The sequence below is a fragment of the Hyaena hyaena genome, unplaced genomic scaffold (genome assembly GCF_003009895.1).
Source record: "Hyaena hyaena isolate Hyena2069 unplaced genomic scaffold, ASM300989v1 scaffold_493, whole genome shotgun sequence".
Classification (NCBI taxonomy): domain Eukaryota; kingdom Metazoa; phylum Chordata; class Mammalia; order Carnivora; family Hyaenidae; genus Hyaena; species Hyaena hyaena.
The window spans coordinates 963,659-981,164 of NW_024081125.1; the positions used below are offsets into that span (position 1 = coordinate 963,659).

The 17,506-nt window shown below is 52.6% G+C and overlaps 1 protein-coding gene across 4 annotated transcripts in view; it reads right to left on the reverse strand.

Moving 5' to 3' along the window:
• CLMN (calmin) overlaps window positions 1–17,506 on the reverse strand; it is a 113,283-nt gene that overhangs the window by 18,539 nt on the left and 77,238 nt on the right. For all 4 annotated transcript variants that reach the window (XM_039254568.1, XM_039254567.1, XM_039254570.1 and 1 more), the window contains exons 3-7: window positions 12,533–12,628; window positions 9,133–9,216; window positions 5,056–5,148; window positions 2,798–2,988; window positions 726–919 (exon numbers count right to left, since the gene is read on the reverse strand). In XM_039254568.1, coding sequence (XP_039110499.1) covers window positions 726–919; window positions 2,798–2,988; window positions 5,056–5,148; window positions 9,133–9,216; window positions 12,533–12,628 — 658 coding nt within the window. The remainder of the gene's footprint in view (window positions 1–725; window positions 920–2,797; window positions 2,989–5,055; window positions 5,149–9,132; window positions 9,217–12,532; window positions 12,629–17,506) is intronic.

Here is a 17,506-nt window from a genome sequence, read left to right on the forward strand (position 1 = left end):
TCGTGTGGGTCCATTTATATGCATTTTTTGGATCAGTACAGTACTATAAATGCACTTTCTCTTCCTTACGATTTTCTTAATAACGTTTCCTTTCCTCTAGCTTCCTTTACTGTAAGAATGTAGCATGCACCCATATAACGTACGTAACGTGTTAATTTTCCTGCTATTGGTAAGGCTTCTGGTCAACAGTAGACTATTCGAAATTCAGTTTCTGGGGGGTCAGAAGTTATACGTGGATTTTTTTTAATGTTTGTTTATTTTTGAGGGGGAATGGGCAGAGAGAGAGAGAGATGGGGGAACAGAGTTGTATAGCAGGCTCTGTGCTGACAGCAGTGAGCCCGACGGGCGGCTCAAACTCACGATCTGCGAGATCATGACCTGAGCTGAAGTCGGACACTCAATCTACTGAGCCACGGCAGGCCCCATATACATGGATTTTCAACTGTGGGCAGGGGGCAGTCAGCACCCCAACGCGCGTGCGGTTTAAGGGTCATCTGTCTACATACACTGAATGATCTCAATTCTGTAAAAAACAAACAAACAAACAAACAAACTATAATGAGATGCATAGAAAAATACTAAGGGGTAGGAGTACGGGAAACATAAAAATGTCTTCATTCGATTTTCCTGTATTTTCCCAAATTTTCGACATGGACAGCCTGTGTTACAGATGTGATACAAATGGTTCAAAAGGAAGAAAGAGAAAGGGGGGGCAGCAGTGTCACCTTCGGGCTCCAGCAGCCTGGGGATGTGAAGGGCCTCGTGTGCGATGCGGAAGGCCTTCTCCAGGTTCTCCCGCATGGAGTCTTCCAGGGCCTGCTTCATGTCCACCAGGCTGGGGTCGATGGCCTTGATCACGGCCAGGAACGCCATCCCGCTTCTCCAGCTGCCCGCGAAGTCCTGCACCGCCACCCCATACCTGAAGCAGAGCGGCCGCGGCGGCCGTGATGCGGGTCAGGAAGTGAATCCCTGTCCCCCACAGTGAGGGTGTCCATGCGGCAGCCTCACTGGCCTCCGAGCGGGGCCAGGAGCCGCCGGCGAGGACGCCTCTGGCCCGGAGTCCTGGGAACGCTATACTCAACGCTCCATCTCCATGTCCAGAGAAACAAAATAGAAAAGTGTGTGTTACACGTGAGCTGGCAAAATGGGCCCAGATTCCCCAACACGTTAACAACAACTCTACACAGTGCTCGCTTTTCTGTGATGGGCAAACCAGCAAATACGGGTGTGCGACAAAAATGGAGCCAGAAAGACCCCAAGTTCGCCTCCTGGCCGCCCCACCCCCACCCGGTGTGTTCCCAGGGCTACAAGTCACACGTTCTCTCTGGCCCTCAGACTCCTCAGTTGTAAAACGGGGACCACCTGGCTGTGACCTCTTGGCGGCTGTGATGGCGAAGCGGGAGATCTCACCCGGAAGAATGGCCATGGCATAAGGTCAACCTAACACATGACATGGGGTAGCACACAGAAGCCACCAATTTTTATCTCATTATTCACACAAATCACACCACCAATTTAAAAGTGAGGGGCAAAGATAGTCAATACTGCCAGGCACCTGTTTCCTTTAGAGCCTGTCCCCTGGGAGGCCACCCAGCTTCCAGCTGGGGCCACGGAACTCTCTTACAAACTATTTTTATTTAGCAATTGTTTGCAATTCCCAAGAAGCTGTAAAAGCAGTAAGAGCACTCCTCTGCCGTCCATCCGGCTTCCCCTGGCTTCCCCCTTACGTCACCGAGTGTACTGAGTGTGGCATCAAAGGCGGGATGCTGACGGTGCCACGAGCCTGGGAGCCGCAGACCTTGTTTGGACTGGGCTGTGTCATTCCCATGGGGGTGGTACGCAGTCCACGCCACTTTGTTAAGTACAGACCCTGTGGCCGCCACCGCTGCCACGATGGAGACACAAGACTGTCCCATGATCCCATGGACACATCCTCTCCGTGATAGTCACCCTACCTCCTGGCAACGGGGTTTCTTTGGGGTGATTTATTTGTAAACCCCGTCTAACGGATGTTTACATTAATCCACTCTATCACGCTCAGCCTCTCAGTCAAAATCCAAACATCCAACTCTTTCTTTTTTCTTTCATGTTTTATCTCCATATACCAGGGACAAAGGACCCGATGTGTGAGGGGTCATTAAGCGCTGGTAAAGCGCCAGGTGCTTTCCTGAGCTCACTCCACTTCACCCTAACTCTCCTGGGAGCAGGCGGTGATAAGTTACCGACGCACAGGCGTGGCTGTGATGTACCATGAAGACGTGGCAGAGCCGGGTGGCCCCTCGTCGGGTGTGGCTCTCACTGCACATGGCCTAGCTTCCCAGCTGTCCCCGCTGCAGCCCAGGGTCCCAGAGGCTGTCAGCTGGCTGCCAGTAAGAGACCTGATACAAAACTGCCAAGAGCCCTGGCCTGCTAGTGTGGAGGTCACACCACGTCACAGCCTTGTTATCAGGGGTTAGCAGGTGCAGAGCCTGAAAGACGCCCTGAAGCTTAGCAATCAGTACGTACATGTTATAAGGATCCAAAAACCCTTCTTATTTTGGGATTTAAGAGGGGGCAAAGCCCCTTCGATTCGTATTCAAATTCTCCCGTTAGTTTTCTGCAAACCACTCTGCGGATACAGCTTTGCGTGTGCAGAAACTGAAAATGCACAGCACTCCCTGCTCTCAGAGTCTATATGAAGTGTCGGGCACATATTGAATACTATGCTGGTGCCCTCATCCTCTGCCCTCTCCTAGGGAAGCCCCCCTCCCTCTGCCTGACGACAGCATGGGGGTGGGGGCAGGGAGTGACGGCTTACTTCCTCGTTTTCCTCTGCACCCATGCCAGCAGGGTCCTGATGGCCCTCCTCTGATCCTTCACCGATATCGCCACGCTCCTCTCCGCGGTGGGTGTGGGTGGGAAGGAAGAGTCTGAATCTGTGCCCGCCGAGCCAGGTGACAGGCTGGAAGATGGAGAGTTCCTGCTGAGATTGCCCGTGAGCTCCTTAATCTGGAAGGAAAATGGCATTTGAGACCCCAGACCCAGGCCACAAGGCGAAGCGTTAGAGATCTTACCAGTAAGAATGGCCCTGGCATGAGGTCAACCTAATGCGCGACACGGGGCAGCACACAGAAGCCGTCCGTGATCTCATCATTCACATAAATCACACTGACGATTGTGGGATTGTCACACTAACAAGCTGCACGTGAGGGTCCAGCTCACGTACAACTGGGTCTCCAACCAGGCAGAAGAGGCTTCTGGATGGCCGTGTGGTGGCCGGACCGTTTCGTGTGGCTTATGGTGCCTGCAGACACCTCACTGGGAAGGTCACCACTTTCCAGAATCTCTCTGTTTTGTGATTTGGCCGCGTGGACACACATACACACACACACACACACACACACACACACACTCACTCACGCAAGGTCTCCCTGGCCAGGTTCCACCTACCCCTTTCCTCTTGTGCCTGTCAGCCCAGAATGCACGATGCTGTTTCGAGCCTCATGCCTAAGTGTGTCCTGGTCCTGCTGCCTACGTGTCCCTTACCTCCGTCACCAAATCCCCAGCTCCTCAAAATGTGGCTCCTACCACATGGCCCTTGTGAGAAACGCAGAATCCCAGGCCCTGCCGCAGACGCACAGCATCATAGTCTGCATTTCAACACCACCCCCAGGGAGTCTGCATGCCCAGCAAAGTCAGCAAACTGGTATAACGCACTCCTACTTATCCTTCAAAACCCAGCTCTGGTGTCACTTCCTCCAGGAAGTCTTCCTCACTCCCCTCCCTCCTCTGGGGTAGGTGCTCCCGCTTGGCATTCTGACAACACCCTGCGCACAGCCTGACCATAACCTTCACCCACAGGGCTCCATACCATGGGACTGTCTTGTCCATGACCCCATAGAGTCAGAACTTGATGTGTGCAGGGCCCAACACATAGAAACTCAACAGACATTTACGGAATGAATGGATGGATGGATGGATGGATGGATGGATTTAAGGCCATGACTTTTCGCACAGAATATTTCCAGTATCTGAGGGTTTAATAGCAAACATTAGTAACCGAAGCCTGTATTTAACACTGTACAGTTGACAGAGGGCTTTCCCACAGGGCTGACCACTGCTCCCATTTCACAGATGTGGAAACTGAGGCTCAGAGAGACAGCCTTTGGTTGTTTTAAGCTCAAGGCTCACATAGAACTGAATCTATTGTCCCTACACCTTATTTGTGCATATTCCCCTCTGGCAAGTCACCTTTCTGCAGGTCATTTTTACTCGTAGGAGGACAGCTAAATAATGAGTCATGACTTTCTATTTCAGAAGATGCGATTCCTTACTCCCTCCTCTTCAGGGATAAGAACTCAAGTTTTTTTTTGTTTTGTTTTGTTTTGTTTTTTAATTTTTTTGTTGAGAGAGAGAGAGAGAGACAGAGTGTGAGCAGGGGAGGGGCAGAGAGAGAGAGGGAGACAGACTCCAAAGCAGGCTCCAGGCTCTGAGCTGTCAGTGCAGAGCCAACGTCGGACGCTTAACCGACTGAGCCACCCAGATACCCCTGAACTCGAGCAGTTTTAAATACCACCTTCAAACACCAGCCACAGATCCTGGGTTTCCCTATAGAATCTGCATTTCTGAACAGAGGCTGAAGCCGCCAAGGACAGAGAGCACACAGTGACCTGGCACGGATGCCTCTTTCTACCCCTATCTTTCATTCCAGCTCTTTAATTTACATCTGCTGTGCACGAGTCATTTTATGAAAGTAACTCCAAGTTCAATTTTTGATCACAAGTAACTCCCCAGTTTTTGTGACACTTTAGAACAAAAATATTTTCTGAAGCAAATATTACCTCTCTAAATCCCAAGAGGATGGCTAGACTCTTCTGGAGAACAGAGCTCAGGTCACTATTAAAACCACGGGGACTTTGGCAGCCGCATTTCTCTGGTTCTTTTGCAAGAAACAGAGAAGTCAAACTCTATCAGAAGCAGGGCCTCCCAGTCTCCCTCGGTCTGGCCTCACTCTGTCCTGTTGGCATGAGGCAGGCTCTAGGAGATCGTGGCTGTGTGTTATGGAAAGGAAGTTACCTGGAAGAAGAGAATAATGTTCCACACCAGCCCGAGAACCAACGAGGGGTTGCCGTCTGCTATTTCGGCTGCATCGATGCTAACCAGCTTTACCTGGGGAGAAGCAATTTGTGAGCTTAGCTGGGCTGCTCAAGCAGGTTGTAACCGGTTGTTTTCTGATGCCCTCATGGACCTATCTCCTTCTCCCCTGTATCGCCTAGTACTGCCCACGGCCACCTTCAGGACCCCAGCGTGCAAAACGAATGTAAGTGTGTTTAATGAACACATGCATTGTATCTACCACGTGCCAAGCCTTGTCTAAGCTCCTTGTAAGGATGAATTCGGTCGGACCCACAGCAAGCCCACAATGTAGGTACTTCTATTATCCCGACATTTCAGGGAAGGAAATGTCACAGAGGCCACATGGTGGGGACACACATCCAGGGAAGGTCTGTCTGTCTGCTGCACTACCACTGCCAAACCCCCAGATGCAACACGTTTCTGGACAAATGGAGAACACCGACATAACCAATCGTGGACCATGATGGATAATTACCCGCTGCTAGTTACAAACAGTGTGTTGGGATAAGGCTTACACCCTGATTAAATTACATCCTGGTTAAATGCATCTATTATAGAAACTCTTAGGGGATTCCTGGTTTATTTAACTACATTCTGACCACAGGCTGATGCTTTGGTGAATTCCTAAGGCGTTCGTTCTCAACGTGTGTTCCCTGGGCCAAGGGTAGCAGCACTGCCCGGGATTTGGTTAGATTGCAAATTCTCTCCTAGTCCTGCGGAATCAGGAAGCCCCAGAGAGGAGCCCAGCCACGTGCATCTGAACCAGTGAGGTGATTCTGATGTACACACTCAGGTTCGAGGACCGCTGGCCAAGTCGTCATTTTCTCCCGCAAACAGGATCTCAGGACACAGATCAGGCATCTGCGCCCGTCTTCTGGAAAGGGCTGGGGGATACACGCTTGAGAGCTGGCGATATAACGCTTGCTTCTTTCTTCACAGCTCCTTTACAAAAGTGCAAATCCATTCTTTGGGGGAGGGAGGAAAATTAACACAAGTCCAGGTAATGCCCTCAAATCCACCCTGCAAAATTCTGCCAGCACACTCCGGAAAGAAGCACGGGGCGAGCGTCTTGCACAAATACTCCTTCCTCCCTTTTCCTGGGGCCTTTTACGGACATTCCACACGGCTCTCAGATCTCACCCGCTCACCCTGATCGATAGGGCTGGTTTCCTGGTGGGGGAGAGAAACCCCTGAGCTCCCCAGCTCTGGTCCATCTTGCAGAGAGTTTCTAACTCAGGCAGCAGGAGCTCATCACCGCAGGCTGGAGTGCGTTGTCAATATCGTGAATAATACAGCTGATCGAATTCAGGTCCAGTGTTCCCTCTGCACACGTCAGGGCTGGCACCTGCCCATGTGATGCGTCATGTGCCATACGTGGCTTGCTGTCTCCTGCCCCCCCTGCACCGACAGCCCCCTCCATTCAGTGGCTCACTGCACTCTTCCAACGCAGGGCGATCAAAGCGCTCAATGTGATCATCCGGGACTTCGCTCCTACCTAGAAGGAAGCCGAGCGCGCCTCTCTGAGCTGAGCTTTCAGGGAAGCGTTCCGAAGTGAGAAGATGACAGAGCCGCCTTGCAGGGAGGCACTGAGCAGGCTGGGGGACCAGCCCCGGCGGATGACAGGGACCAGGCCTTCCTGAGTGAGCTGTGGGCTTCCCCAGCGCCGGGGGGTGGGGAGGGTGGAGGGCGTGGGGGGGGGCAGCCCCACCCGCACTGCCCGCCACCCTGGCCGTTCCTCAGCGGCCGGCCACCAGCTTCCACTCCTGAGGGCTCAGTGCTCCCCTCTGTGCCCCTGGTGTGACAGGACATGCAGTGTCCTGCCCTGTGAGGCCTCTGCCACTAGGCTGGAGGCTCCTTAATGGTGCAGATGTGCATCTAACGCGGCTGTGTCCCCAGCGCCGAGCGCAGCCCCAGGTCCGCAGAAGACGCTCGGTACACGTGCCCCGCGGGGCTGCTGGAAGCACCCACCACCTATGTGGGTGGTTCTGACAAATGCAGTGGGGGAGTGTTGCTCAGGGTGCAGGCCCATCAAGCCGAGGCGGCTGGTAGAGCCGGAAGCACCTCGGGGTGGACCCGGCCCCGCCGGGAGGATGAATAAATAACCCCAGGCCGCTGTTCCAAGGCCCTAGGTTGTCACCAAAACAGAGCTCCTTTGGGACATGGGGGCGGGGGGGATGCTGCTTAGAAGAGCCCCGCCCAGCGCTCCTCCGGGAGCAGAGCGCAGGGGGCCGGGAGGTGTGGCCAGAGCGGGTGCGATCGTGTGGAGTCCTCACCCTGGGCCACGGCTGAACTTGGCTGAACTCCACCCGGCCGGGCACACTCAACCCTCAACAACACAGGGAGGCGCACAGTGGTTTTATCACTTCCATTTTACAGACGGGGTAACCAAGCCTTGGGGTGCCTGCCTAACTTTCCCAGGTATGGCCAGGGACCCGCGCTCTAAACCGCCCCCGGATCGCGGCGGAGGCCAAGGTGAGGCCACGTCCACAGACAGGCCAGCCGTTTTCACGAGATGTGACGGGATTTAAAACAACAACAACAACAGCTTTATTGAGATGTAACTCACATTCCCTTCACCCATTTAAGGCATGCCAGTCAATGGTTTTCAGCATTTTCACGGAGGTACGCGCCCATCACCACAATTTTAGAACATTTTCGTCTCCGCAGTAAGAGACCCCATATGCTTTAGCTGTCACCCCCGCCCCCTCCCCCCCACCAACCCCTAAGCAGCCACACATCTATTTTCTGACCCGAGATTTCCCAGCGCTGGACTCTTCATAGGAATGGAATCAAAGAATAAGTGGTCCTTTGTGCCACTTCCTTCACTTAGAGTAATGTTAAGATTCAACCATGTTGGAGCCCATGTCAGTGCTTCTTCCTTTTTCATGGCTGAATAATATTCCACCGAGGGGACAGCCACCCTATTGTTCACCCACTCACCTGAGGATGGGCACCTGGGCTGCCTCCACCTTTTGGCTATTGTACACGATGCTGCTACGAGCTATACTGTGCTTTCTGGCTGCTGCCGCCGTCTAGACCCCCTCCTGTGTCTGGGTCTTTCCCCGCAGTATGGGAGGCGGAGCCCACTTCCTTCTTCAAAAGCCAAAAGTGCTTTCCCTCCCCCAGGGCATCAGTGGGGGGGCTCGTGGGGGCTCCTGGTGGCAGCCCAGGCCTTCGAATGTGAATGTGTGACGCCGAGTGCTCATTCCCCAGTGGGGGGTGGTGACGTCCTTCTTCCAGAGGCAGCGGGGACAGTGGCAGAGGGAGGGGGGTGCGCTGCGAGGAGGGGGGTCTGCAGGGGTCCTGATGCCGCACACTCCTGGGTCCCCTCTCATATTCCCCAGTCGATCGAGGCATTCCGTGCGCTACTCGGCACCCTTTGAACAAATTCCTTTTCTGCTGCCATCGGCCAAGGTCAGCTTCGGCTGCTCCCCGTGAGGAACCCCGAGTGGATCACTCGGGCGAGCCGAGAGGGCTTTTTACCCGGGTTAACTGGTGAAACGTAATGAGAGAGGAGGTCTGGAAATTTCGTCCCTGCTCGTTTGTGAAGGACGTGAAACAGAGCCGAACGCACAGAAAAAACTAATTTAAATCTAGAGAGTTACATCCAAGAAAGAAGAAATGTTGGGATGCTCTTCCCTGTCTCCCTTAGCCCTCTTCTCTGATATCCTGTGTTCTGAGTGTCGCCCAGGTGGCAGCTCACGCGCCTACTATTCAAAGGGGTGAAGAAGCCAATGTCAGCTGCTAAGGGCCGCGAGCCGGTGCGCTGGTCCGCCCTTCCCACGGCTGGGCGTCCGTCCGAGCTGGCGTCTAGGGGGTGAGAGAGGGGCGGGCAGGGGGCCCGGGACCACGTCTCCAGCTGAAGGGCTACCTGAGTGCGTCCCGTCGTGCTGAAACTTAGTTCAATTTTGCCGTTTTTGCAGGGTCCCCTTTGCACGCTTTCTCCTGTGACCGGCACCGAACTTCAAATTACGTCCCCTCCATCCCAAGAAAAGCACGTGTGTTTCGAATACTTACGTTGCTATCTTCCAAAAACTTAAGCGCTTTCGCTATGTTGTTCAAGCGGAAGATGCGGTGGGACGAGGGTTTGTACTCGTGCAGCTGATGGAACACAGAACAGAGCAAACGAGAAGTGAGCCGGATGAGACACTCGATGCCTGGTGCTGGGGGTGCGGGGGGAGGGCTCTTTGTCTTTACCGTTTTCACATTAATCTCAAGAGAAAGTTAGGGGCTTGCAGCTGAAACCCGGCTTATTTATGGTTCTTGGGGCTTAACTCACTTGAGTCGGTGCACGGCGGGGGGGGGGGGGGGGGGGGGGGGGGGGGGGGGGGGGGGTGTGCCCAGGCAGGTTAAACAGGGGCCGGATCTGTCAAGGTTCTCTCTCTGACCCGGCTCCTGACCTTGACAGCCCTGCCTCTCCGGAGACCTCCAGGGACGTGTTCCCGCCGCGCTGACCATTTTGTCAGGCAGGGAGCACGGGCCGGGGCATCCCCACAGCCGCTAAATCACCCGGCAAGTCCCTCCTGGAGGCACCAGATGTTTCTGTTTTCTGGCCGAGAGCTCTGTGGACAGTTATCCCAGGTGGGGGAGAGACACAGCCAGAGACAGCCAGGCAGAGACACAGAGAAGAGACAGAGACAGACAGACAGGCAGAGAGAGCGATACTGAGACACAGAGACAGAGACAGAAATACAGACAGAAACAGAGAGATGGAGAGTGATAAGAAAGAGACAGAGACACACACAGAGACAGAAAGACAGGCAGAGAAAGAGAGGTGAGAGAAATACAGAAACAGATGGAGAGAGAGACAGTGACAAGAGACAGAGAGAGACAGGTAGGTAGAGAGAGAGAGAGAGAGATAGAAACAGAGAGGTGGAGAGATACACAAGAGATACAGAGGCAGAGAGACAGGCACGCAGAGAGAGGAGAAAGAGAGAAAAAATACAGAGACAGGTGGAGAGATAGACAAGAGAGACAGAGAGAGAGAGACAAGTAGGTAGAGAGGAGAGAGACATACGGACAGAAACAGAGATGGAGAGAAAGACAGAAAGACAGGAGGTAAACAGGGAGAGATGAGGGCACTTGCAGAAGCTAAAATACTAACAACAGCAGTCAAATAGTCCAAGGAACCCCCCCCAGCCTGAAGCACCCATCCAGATGGGTGGCCAGATTGCAAAGCAGACCAGTGGGATCAGCCCCACCAGCGGTGAGCGGCCAGCCGGACTCTCGGTGAGCAGAGGCTTATTCTGGGCAGGACTCTAGAAGCAGAGGCTGCCAGCGGAGGCCCAGCAAGGACTCGGCGTCTATCAGCCAGGGACCCCAGCAATGAAGTGGGAGCTTGTGTTGCTAGAACACAGAGAATGAGCCCCGATGCACTTGCTCCGGGAGCCGTCTGGGGGCTGGGCTGCCGGCTCACTGTGAGACCTGCTAAGAACCCAGCACTGTTTTTACGGTCACGGGTCCACCTTTCGAGAGAGTCCATGACATGGTTCCGCACGGCCCCCCGGAGCAGCTGGCTAACGGGCACCTCCCATTCCGCCTTTGGGAGGGGTAAGATGGCAGGAGTTAGGGGGTGCGATGAGATTCCAGCTACATTAGACCTGAAAACCAGAGGGGCTCTTGACTTCACGCCTGTGGCCAGAACCGGATCTGGAGAGGTCCACACTGGCCAGGCCGTGGGCTGGTGGGGCTGGGACCCAGGCTGCGTCCTCACGTTAGCCGCAATGCTGGCTCACGGGCGCCACGTCTAACGTAGACTCTGGAGAAGGGTTTCTTGACATCGACACCACTGCATCTGGGCCGGGTCACTGCGCCCTCTCCGTGGACATCTGGCAATACCTGGTGACATTTTTGGCTGTCATACCTGAGGGTTGCTACTGGCACCCAGGAGGTAGAGACCACGACTGCGGTGCCCAAGACTGCAAATGTCGGACCCAAAGTCAGCAGTGTTGAGGTGGAGCGGCCTTGCTCTGGGAAGGGGGGAGACAGGGCCAACCCGCACACGGCAGACGTATGCCACGTGGAGAGGTACACGGGGGTCCCAAGTGCAATGACCTCAAGATGGGCTGGTTCAGCTCAATGTGGTTTATACAGCAGCCCCTCCTTGCCCACGGTTTCACCTTCCTGGGTCTGTTATCCACCATCAACTACGCCCTGAAGCAGATGATCCTCCTTCTGACGAGTGGTCAGAGACTCAACGGTGGCCTCGCTCTACGTCACAGAGCCCACGTGACTCACCTCGATTTACCTCATCACATGGGCTTTTGATCCCCTCACGTTGTCGCAAGAAGATGGAATACAGTGTTTTGAGAGAGACCATATTCATACAGCTTTTATTCCAGTGAATCGTTTTAATTCTTCTAATTTATTATTAGTGATTGTTGTTAATCTCTTACTGTGCCTAATTTAATTTTTTTTCAATGTTTATTTATTTTTGAGAGACAGAGACAGAGTACAAGTAGGGGAAGGGCAGAGAGAGAGGGAGACACAGAATTCAAAGCAGGCTCCAGGCTCTGAGCTGTCAACACAGAGCCCGACATGGGGCTTGAACTTAAAACCGTGAGATCGTGACCTGAGCTGAAGTCGGCCGCTCAGCCGACTGAGCTGCCCAGGTACCCCTTAATGTGCCTAATTTATAAGTTGAACTTAATCACAGGGATGTATGCAGAGTGAAAAACAGTATATATGGGGCTCGCAGTTTCAGGCATCCACTGGGGGTCAGAATGTATCCCCCACAGATAAGAGGGAATAACTATACTAATGAGAAGGTTCTAGAAGCCGGCAGTTGTAGTTTTAGCCTCCGGAGGATAAGGGAACTCAGTTGGTAAGATGCCTTTCTCCTCAATCTTCCTGATTCTTGGCTATCCTTCATGTTAATATAATGGTTGGAGAGCTCAAGTTTAATGATCTGGTACCAGTCTTTACCCTTAAGAGACTTACAGAAAACACTGGACATTTGTTTATTTACTTATTAAAGTATATTTACTTTAAATTTTTTAAAAATGTTTTATTTATTTCTGAGAGAGACACAGCATGAGCAGAGGGTCAGAGAGAGAGGGAGACAGAATCCGAAGCAGGCTGTCAGCACAGAGCCCGACGCAGGGCTTGAACCCACAAACGGTGAGATCATGACCTGAGCCAAAGTTGGATGCTTAACCGACTGAGCCATCCAGGCGCCCCTAAAGTATATTTACTTTAAAAAAAAAAAAAAACAACCAAGGAGGATACTGCTTAGTTACACATGATTGTATCACTCCCGGTCACTGAGAAAGGAATGTCCCTTTACCTAAGTTTCTGGTCACAAGATCACACGTGGCCAGGTGTGTGTCCTACACACAGTTCTGTACTGAAAAAAGCCCTGAAGGCAGTGTCTGACTTTGCCTTTTATTTTGCCCTGATCCTTCTGTGACATACGTACCAGATTCCGCCCAGACAGGACTTCTAACAAAGCCATTAGGATCTTGCCATCTTGTATATCAACGAATAAATCTTTAACTTCTAGGGGTGGGTCGCACTGTGGAAGAAGGGGGTGGGGAGAAGCTGGTTAGTGACCATAGAATCCCTCAAACTGTTCCCGAGCTTCAATTCTCCTCCCCACCCCCAAAAGGGAAGACTTCCAGACCTCCCGATCTGTCTGCAGGCAGCCCCTGGGGGAGAGAGGGTGCCGGATAGTCAAGGAGGAGCAGACTCAGCACCAGAGCACCACTCAAACAAGTGACCCTGGACGGCCTGGGGACCCGGAGATCTGAGACCCCCAAATGACATTATAGCCACGCTCCTCTTTAAGGGGAGAAATGACGGGCTTGTGTTGATGACAGCCCTCCATAGAATAAAATAATGCCAGTAGGACTCATGAAATTACCCAGCGTAACCCCTTCCCTTTCGATTTGGGGAAACTGAGGCTCAGAGAGGCTAGGTGACACGCTCAGTAATTTGGTCAAATCGGCTCTTTGTATGGTTAGTCCTGTTTCTTCATCAAGACTCACTGGCTGCCCACAGGTGTTGCCGGGATCCACACCACGATGGCATGACCCTGAGTCAGAGACCCTCTGGGCCTCAGGACACACAACAGCGACCCCCCCTCCCCCATCTCCAATACTGCTTTGTCTCTGTATGCACACGTTCCTGAGGCACCAGCTGATTCAGTGCAACTCTGGAGGTGGTGGGGCGCTTGGCAGAGGAAGCCAGGAAGGCAGCTAGTGTGGGTGACTTGGCCGTGGGGGGGGGTCAGGAGAGGGGGAGAACCCTTGCGTCCCCACCAAGTGTGCAGGCCTGTTCGGACCTCACAGGTTGGGAGGCTGATTTAATCCGTACATGTTCACGCGTTCGTGTTTACTTACATGTTTAGCTACAAACGTAATACACGATTATTGCTACAAATCAAACTAATTAAAATCGTATTAAAAAGTTAATCAGCATTCTTTTTTTTATTTTAGAGAGGGGTGGGGGGAGAGGGCTGGAAGGAGAGAGAAAGAGAGAGAGACAGAGAGACAAAGAGAGAGAGAGAGAGGGGGAGAGAATCCTAAGCAGGCTCCACACTTAGCCTGGAACCAGACTCGGGGCTCAATCCCATGACTCTGGTATCATGACCTGAGCCAAAATCAAGAGTGGGACGCTCAACTGACTGAGCCACCCAGGCGCCCCTTAAAAACTGAATCAGCATTCTAAATGCCACTCTGATCCTCCATAAAATCCGGGCTTCTTAAGGACACCAATGCACTTTCTACCTGTTTCGCTAAGAAGCAAAGGAGTTAGACATACCCGAGTTCAAGTCCAGGTTCTATACCCTCAACAGAGATTTGGATATTTTCCTTACCCTCCCCGGGCCCCAGAGTCCTGCCCTGCAAGGTCTCGGAGCACAGGGGCCAACCTGAAGTGAGATCCTGCAGGGAGAGTCCCTGGCATTGCACCTGCCTTCCTAGGTGAATGGGTCAGTAAAACCAGCTTATTAAGTGGCTCCTTTCCCGCGGAGTCTCGGGGTCCTCTCTGTAGTAAGGCTTTTCATCCAGGGGTTACGGCTCATGGCTGCACATGAGAAAACGGAGATGTCCGTGGCTGGTACCCCTCCGCGGGGAACGGCCCTGAATTACCCTCTCTCCACCCCCCTGGCTTCTCTTTCTGGGTTTAACAGGTCACTTGGGCCACCTCACCTCCGGCTCACCAAGTTCTTGCCTCTCACCGGGGGCAAAGGCAACTCTGCTCCCATGAGCTGGAGTGTGAAGGGGGGCCTGGGTGGGACACGGTGGAGAGGCCCACTGTCTGGGTGACTGGCACCACGCTGTGCCCACCGGGAGTCTGGCTGGACACGTGGCCTGGGGCTCCTGGCGTCGAACTTGGCGGTCAGACACTCCAGCACCAGGGTTTGCAAATGTGTTTCCCGGAACCCTAGACTTCACTGGAGCAGTTTCAGGGACCCCCATGGGGACCGAGGGGTGCTGAGAAAGAGTCTGATCCACTCCACCCCCTCCGATCAGAGAGGATCCGTTCTTACTGGCCTTTCTTTATGGTTCCGGGGAACACTTTGCTTGAAGAAAGGTTTCTGTTGACTGAACCAGCTTGATAATACCCACTTTAACGCAGTATGATTAGAACTTACTGTACAGAATCTCAGGGAATGGGGGTCCTGGAAATGTGGAGTTTTTAATAAGCCCCCACCCCAGTATGATTCTCTGTTTCCCTTTTTGTAGCGGGGCTTTCGGCTGCATAAGAACAGCTGAGCAGGGGCCTCTCTCTGATCCTGGGTGCAGAGAATGGGGTTCTCACATAGGAGACGGGATTGGGGTGGGGGTGGCTGGCAGCTGTAACCAGCCAGAGACCCAGGGGTGAGGAAGTCTTAGGAACATGGAGGACCTGTGGTCTGGGCACCTTTTGCCCTCTGGGAAAGGCCTCCTTCCCATGACAGCTTTGGAGAATTCCTGTTTTTTTATTTTTTTATTAAGGAAGGTGGCATTTCCTTCCCCCTTATACGAGCCCCCTGACCCCCCAGTTCATCCACATACAGGGCGATTCCTCCCACAGGTGCACAGAAAAGGGATTTGCTTCAAGGGCAACAGCGACTTTGAACCAAAAGGCACATTATTTTCTCTGCAAACTCCCACAGATCCTTGGGCACATTCCACACGGAACATGACGGCATCGGGTTACGGAGACTCTTACGGAAATGTTATTCCTGCTAATGCGAGGCAGAAAACGTGACGGCCGAACAGAACACCCCCTGATGGATGGGCTAACAAAATTTCCAGTTACCAGCCCTGGCCGGGGCCAAGCCTCGCTTGTGAGTTGAACCTGGAGAGTGATTTCCACTGACGGCGTCTGTAAGAGCCTCGGCAGCGGCAAACGGGGCCCTTGGCCGGAGTCCGTCCATCTGTCCTGCGAGGCGGCAGAAGGAGAAATTGAATCCGCTCCAGCGAAAACACCGCTCGGGCCCCAGACGTTCTGCGGGCTTCATGAGATCGGTATGGCCGAGTAAACAGCACCCCCAGGGCTTCGTGATCTAACTCCTTCGGTCAATTAAGGAATTTTTCCAGAAGCCTGAGACTCAGTAAATATTTCTGACAGCCTTCAAATTGCAGTTAAGTCCAAGTCCCTGAGGAGTTCCTGGGTTTCCTTTACATGAAAGGTTGGTCTTGAAAGTTTCAAGGTTGGTAACATGGCTGTTAATTTTGCCCTTTTTTTTAGGCATCGGTTTCAGGCGCTGTCTGATTTAACCTCAGAGCGGGGCTACCCTCCTGCCCCCCAAAAGGGACAGAAGTGTGCATGGCCACGGAGGAAACTCTGATAGGAGGATGCTAACGGAGGCTCGCAGAGGGTGGTGAGTGAGTGCATGGGTATTTGCGGCATTAGCCTCCGTCCTTTTCTATATTTGTTTTTCAATTAAAAAAAAGAGAAGTAATATGCCATAGCCACTCTCCATCCACCCGGAGGAATTTCCAGCTACCCTGACACACATCAGACATTAATTTAGGAGCTCAGCAAACTCAGATTGGGGGAACGGTTTTCCTTTCTTCCCCCCCCCCCGCCAAAAAAATAACACTTCGCTTTATGAGCACTGCCGAAAATGCACTAACAGTCAAAACAACTGGCAAATGATTTACGATGCTTCATCCCAAGGAGTTCGGGAGCCCTCCTGGGTCAAGGGAAACCCACCGTGCTGGTGCGAGATAGAGGTGTGGGTGGGCAAGGGCTGCTCGGGAAATATCATGAGTCTAGAGGTAAACTACACAAATCAGAGTTTTGGTCAAGCGCTGTGCTTCCGAAAAACCACAATTCTCTTCTTGGGGATCTAATCATTTCAGCGACTTCCTCCATGAACCTTTCTTTTGAGTCAGCTCCAAGGGCAGTCAGTACTTGCTGCCGTAACTTATAGGTGGAGAGAGGAAATGCCACACACCTAACCTCGCTGAGAACACAACCAGCTTTACAAGGAGATGAGGCGACCGGGCTGCGTCTACTTGGAGAATCAGATCATGGAATTTAAGAAGAAATGACAGGAGTGAAATGAATCTTGATAAATCAGAGGGTCTTATAAAGAGAAAAAGAAGCTCTCTGCCCCCAGCCCGGGGCAAGTTACAAGGTTCCCTGCCTTGGGGGCAAACTGGTGTGCGCGGAGAGCTCTGATTTTCTGCTGGATCCTGAGCTGTTTATCCACTTTACAACCCACCCCTCCGCTGGTGCTCATCTTTTTGTCTCCTCAGGAGCCCCTTTTGTTTTACGGTGCATGTAGCTGAGAAGCTTGCAGACCAAATGTGATTGCAAACTGCCTGGCCAGACCATGTCCACAAGAAAGGAAAGCGGGGAAAGGAGTGGAATGCCATGCCCCTGAAAGAGCTTCCTTCTGGGTTGCTAGGAAAACCATTTTGGTCTCAGAGCCTCTTTTCCTCACTGCTCACAGGAGGGGTGACGAGGGTTGTCATGGGGATTGAAGGAAATCAATTTGTGTGTGGTGCACTAAGCAGGCTGCCTGACGTGCCAAACAGGGCAGGTAATGTTATTGATCAATAGCAACATTTTGTAATTAGCAAGGGAATCTGGCTTTGTTAAAAGGTGTTGAGTTCTTGCATAAGCCAATTCAGGTTCCTACAAATGTATTTTGCTGAGAGTCCCCCACCATCCTCCCTGTATGGGAAGCCCACCCCCGTCCCCACCCCAGTCCCTGTGTCCAGGTTAGCATTTGGAGCGTTCAACAAAAAATGTCTTCTAACATTTGCTCATTGATTCCTACTTAAAGATAGACCCTCTCCTTCTCCAAATGGACTGGTAACCCCATGATGGCAAAACCATGTTCCCAGATCAGTGCTCGACACTTGCTAGTGAAATGTACTCACTAGATGTTTAAATGAATGGGTGAAAGAAGTAACAGCAAAACATACACAGCGACCATTTCCGCCTCCCT